General features: G+C 67.7%; 1 protein-coding gene across 1 annotated transcript in view; it reads right to left on the reverse strand.

Moving 5' to 3' along the window:
• Positions 1-2,267: 2,267 nt before the first annotated feature.
• HPX (hemopexin) overlaps positions 2,268-4,495 on the reverse strand; it is a 4,254-nt gene continuing 2,026 nt past the window's right edge. The window contains exons 2-7 of the mRNA XM_010576793.1: positions 4,255-4,408; positions 3,781-3,999; positions 3,547-3,648; positions 3,210-3,340; positions 2,578-2,722; positions 2,268-2,494 (exon numbers count right to left, since the gene is read on the reverse strand). Of these exons, the coding sequence (XP_010575095.1) occupies positions 2,268-2,494; positions 2,578-2,722; positions 3,210-3,340; positions 3,547-3,648; positions 3,781-3,999; positions 4,255-4,408 (978 nt within the window). The remainder of the gene's footprint in view (positions 2,495-2,577; positions 2,723-3,209; positions 3,341-3,546; positions 3,649-3,780; positions 4,000-4,254; positions 4,409-4,495) is intronic.

The following is a 4,495-nucleotide window of genomic DNA, read 5'->3' on the forward strand; positions in this document are numbered from 1 at the left end:
ACCCCCACCCCCACCCGCACGGGCACCGGCACCCGCACGGAACGGAACGGAACGGAACGGTACGGTACGGTGTGGTACGGCACTGCACCGGCACCGGCACCGGTACAGCACGGCACTGACACCGGCACCGTCAGGGATCGGTCCACACGGCGCAGCACGGGATGGAGCGGGACGCGGTCCGGGAAGGACCCGCACAGCACGGCACGGCACAGCACGGCACCGTACGGCACAGCACGGCACCGTACGGCACAGTACAGCATGGTACGGCACGGTACGGTATGGCACGGCACAGTTCGGTACAGCATGGTACTGTATGGCACGGCACAGGACAGCAGGGAGCACGGTGGAGCAGGACAGCACGGCACGGCTCAGAAGGGCGCGGCATGTAGCACTACGGCACAGTGTGTCACGGCACAGCACGGCACAGCGTGGCACAGACAGTGGGGAGCAGGCCGGATCAGCACCTGACAGTGCGGAGCAGCATGGCACAGACCCGCACGGCACTATCCTGTCTGGCACGGCACAGCGTGGCACAACATGGCACGGCATGGCATGGCACAGCACAGCACCAAGGGGCAGTGTACCACCCAGAAGGGTGGAGCACAGCATGGCTTGGCACGCATGGAGCACCACAGAGCGGGACGGTGCCAAGTGGGGGGACAGGCTGCGGTGTAGGGACACAATATCGGTCATGGCACAGTAACACACGGTGCAGTACAGTAGCGCACGGTACATCATGGTCTAACATACGGTATGGCAACATGTGGCACAGAATGGTACAGAACAGCACGTACCGGCGTGGCACTAGACAGGACACAAGTGCGCAGAACAGCCTCAAACAGCACCGGTGGCAGAGCCAGGCATGGTGCAGTGGGGGGTGGGCACAGAAGGGATTGGTACAGCACGGCACAGGAGGCACACAGGGCACTGGTACAGCACAGCATGGCACGGGGGACACACAGGGCACTGGTACAGCACAGCACAGAGGGGCACTGCAGGAACAGGGTGTGCTGGGAGGGAACGGCAGCGTCAGTCACAGACCAGTGATGCTGGCGGCACCACCGGGGTCCCTCTGGTCCAGCCCGGCTCCCCCGGAGCCAGTGGCCCAGGATGATGTCCAGCCCCTGAGGATGGCAACCCCACCACTGCCCTGGGCAGTCCGTGCCTGTGTCACCCCCACAGTGACGAGTGTCTCCTGGTGCTCAGTGGGGCCCCCCGTGTGCCAGTCTGCACCCCTGGCCCTGGCACTGCCGCAAAGAGCCTGGATCCTCCTGCCCCTGCGCAGGTGCTGCTGCCCACGGATGGGACCCCCCCAACTGACTCCTCTCCAGCCGGGCAGCCCCCGCAGCCTCCTACGGCCCTGGCCGGGCTCTGCCTGGCATGTCCCTGGCTCATACTGGGCAGCCCAGCACTGGACCCAGTGCTCTGGGGTGCCTTCCCCAGCGCCGGGCAGGACAGTGCGGCACGGCACAGCACAGGGCTGTGGTGTGGCAGGGCACGGCTCGGCCCAGTACAGCAGCATGGCTCAGCATAGCATGGCTCCAGGCAGGATGGAACGGCATGGAGTGGTGCAGTGTGGCACAGTGCAGGTGGTGTGGGTCAGTACAGTGTGGTACAGTGTGGTGCAGGACACATGGTGGGGTAAAACACAACATGGCACAGTGTGGCACAGAGCAACAGGACAGGGTGCCGTGTGGGACAGCGCGGCAGGGCACAGGACAGCACTGTGTGGTATGGTAAGGTATGGCATGGCATGGCATGGCATGGCACAATAGTGCCATGAGGCACGGCACAGCACTGTGCACTGTGGCACGTTACAGGACGACACGTTTCAGTCAGCACGGTATGGTGTGGCTCAGCACCAGGTGGTGCTGTGTGGCACAGCACAGCATGGTACAGCCCACTTCAGCCCAGTACAGCCTGCTACAGCCATGGACTGCCCCCCCATACCACATCCCCTGGGAGTCACCTACCAGGACACCCCTGCAAGACCTGAGGACCTGCACCTGCCAGGTTCTGCCCCACTGCCCCTGGCACAGCCAGCCAAGGTGGCACGGGCACAGGGACAGGGACAGCACCATGCTGCCCCGCGGCCACTGCAACCTGCCTGCACTGGCCCCACCGCCCTCCCCAGCACCCCCAGAGAGGGCAGGGGGATCTCAGGGTCTCCCTGGCTTTTATTGCATCCCAGCCACAGACATGCCAGGGCCAGCAGAGCCCCAGGACTGGCAGCACCGTGGGGGCCCAGGCAGTGGCACCAGCCCTGGTCACTGGGGGCAGTGGAAGAAGTGGGTGGCGATACTCTGGGGGGCTACGGGCTCTTTGGCCCCCAGCAGCTGGGCCACGCTGTGGTACTGATAGTAGCTGGGGCCGTGGAAGAGGAAGACGCCGTCATTGGTGCACATGGCGCCGTCCACGTGGTCGTGGGGCAGCGGCACCGGCTCGCCTGCCTGCCGTGGCGTCTGCGTCAGGTCCACCAGCCGAATGCGGTCCCCTGTCGGCACAGCACCCATCAGCCCCACGCCCGACCCAGCAGAGACCCCGGCACCAGAGGGTCCCGGCTCACCGGCTGCCTACCTGTGATGAGGTAGAGGTTGGCAGAGCCGGGGCAGGTGAAGGCAGCATCAGTGCTGGAGACCCCCAACTCATCCTGCAGGGCCCGTGGGTAACCCAGCACCCGCCGGTGGCCCTGCCCCGAGAGGAAGATGGAGACCTGGGAGCCCTGGAGAGAGCAGATGGTGTGGGCCACGGGTGGGCAGGGATGGAGATGGGAGAGGGATCAGGCAAGTACAGGATAGCTGGGGATGGGCAGAGACGGGCAGGGCCACGGGGCTGCCTGCAGGCTGGGGCAGGCTTGGGGACGGGTTTCAGAGGGTGCCCGGGGGCTCTGGGCGGGGGTGGAGGGCCTGAAGGTGCATCCCATGGAGGGCTGGGGGCGAGGGCAGCACGGTCCTGGGGGCCACTGCCATATGCTGTGCCTCCACGTCCCCAGGCTGCCCTGGGGCAGGGGGGGGTGACTTCCTCGAGATGCCCTGGTCCCAGGGGTGACTTCCCCCAGCAAGCCGCAGTGCCAGGATCGAGGTGCCTGAGCTGCCCCATCTCAGGCATAGGCCTGAGGGGGGGTCTTGCCAGTGGGGCAGCAAGCTGGGGATGGGGGCGGGACCCACAGGGGATGGGAATGGGGACAGGGCATCCCCACGGGGCCAGACCTGTATCAGGTAAGTGCGTCCATCCCAGGCGAAGGCAGCATCCACCTCTCCCTCCAGTCCCGGCCACGTCTGTCCCAGGGGCCAGGCGTGGTGCCCGTCCCGCAGCGAGTCCAGGCGGAAGGACAGACCCCCTGCGGGATGCGTCAGCAGCCCTGCCCCACGGCACAGCCCCACGGCACGGCCGCAACCGCAGCCCACCACCACGGCCCCGCAGCACAGCCAGCCCCACGCTCCATGGCCCCACAGAGGACCACCGTCCTTTGCCCCGCAGCCCCTGCCACACAGCCCCCAGCATTGCCACTGACCCGGCCGACCCTAGCCCCCTGCCGCCCCTCACCACGGAAGGCATAGATGCGTCCAGTGTCATCAGAGAGGAGGGCCTGGAAGGGCATCTCGCTGCAGCGGTCACCAGCAGCCCCCCACGAGGTGTTCCCATGCCCTGCCGGCAGCAGCAGCAGTGGCAGTGGGGCCGGGGCACTGCGGGCAGGAGCCGGACCCCAGGGTCCGGGGACCCTCTGCCGCTGTGGGGCTCAGGGCCCCGTGGGAGGGGGTCCCCAGGGGGTGGCCGGGCACTCACCTCGGCCCGGGCAGGGTATGAAGTAGTCGCGGAGATCACGGGGGTAGCCAGGGGGCACCTTGCCAGTGAGGGGGTCGAAGCGCTGGAAGCGGGTTCCCCGCAGGCAGTAGTACCGCTCCAGCCAGCGCAGGGCAGTGTCGCAGGGGCCCAGCCCCGGCCACGTGCGTGGCTTCGTCACCCGCAGCACCAGGTCGAAGGCGTACACCGTGTCCCCTGCGCACGGCAACGGCACCGCCGGCGCAGTTTGGCACAGCTGGCAAAGCTCAGCAAGGCTGCCAGCACGTGAGCCCCACACCACAACCCCCCAGCCCCTGCAGCCCCTCCATGCCCCACAGTAGCCCCTCTGCCCCCCACCACTGCCGCCCCACGGCAGCCCCCTCCGTGCTCCATGGCTGCCCCTCTGGACCCCATGGCAGCCCCCTGGCCGTCAGCCTCCTGCTCCCCCACCTGACCCCGGGCCCCGCTCACCCTTGAAGAAGAGGATGGTCTCGCCCCCGCATTCCTCGGGGTGGCACTCCACGGCAGCGTCCAGCCCCCCAGGGACCCCCGGGAACTCGTCCCCTATGCGCCGGGGGAAGCCGGGCTGCAGCTGCCCCCCGAAGTAGGCCCACACCTGCTCGCCCTGCAAGCACCCCACGGGCTGACACCCACGGGCACCACCCCGGGGACCCCCGTGGGGCCAGACCTGGGGGGAGACCCCCAGGACAGG

This window comes from Haliaeetus leucocephalus, unplaced genomic scaffold (assembly GCF_000737465.1).
Source record: "Haliaeetus leucocephalus isolate CR32 unplaced genomic scaffold, Haliaeetus_leucocephalus-4.0 Scaffold536, whole genome shotgun sequence".
Classification (NCBI taxonomy): Eukaryota; Metazoa; Chordata; class Aves; order Accipitriformes; family Accipitridae; genus Haliaeetus; species Haliaeetus leucocephalus.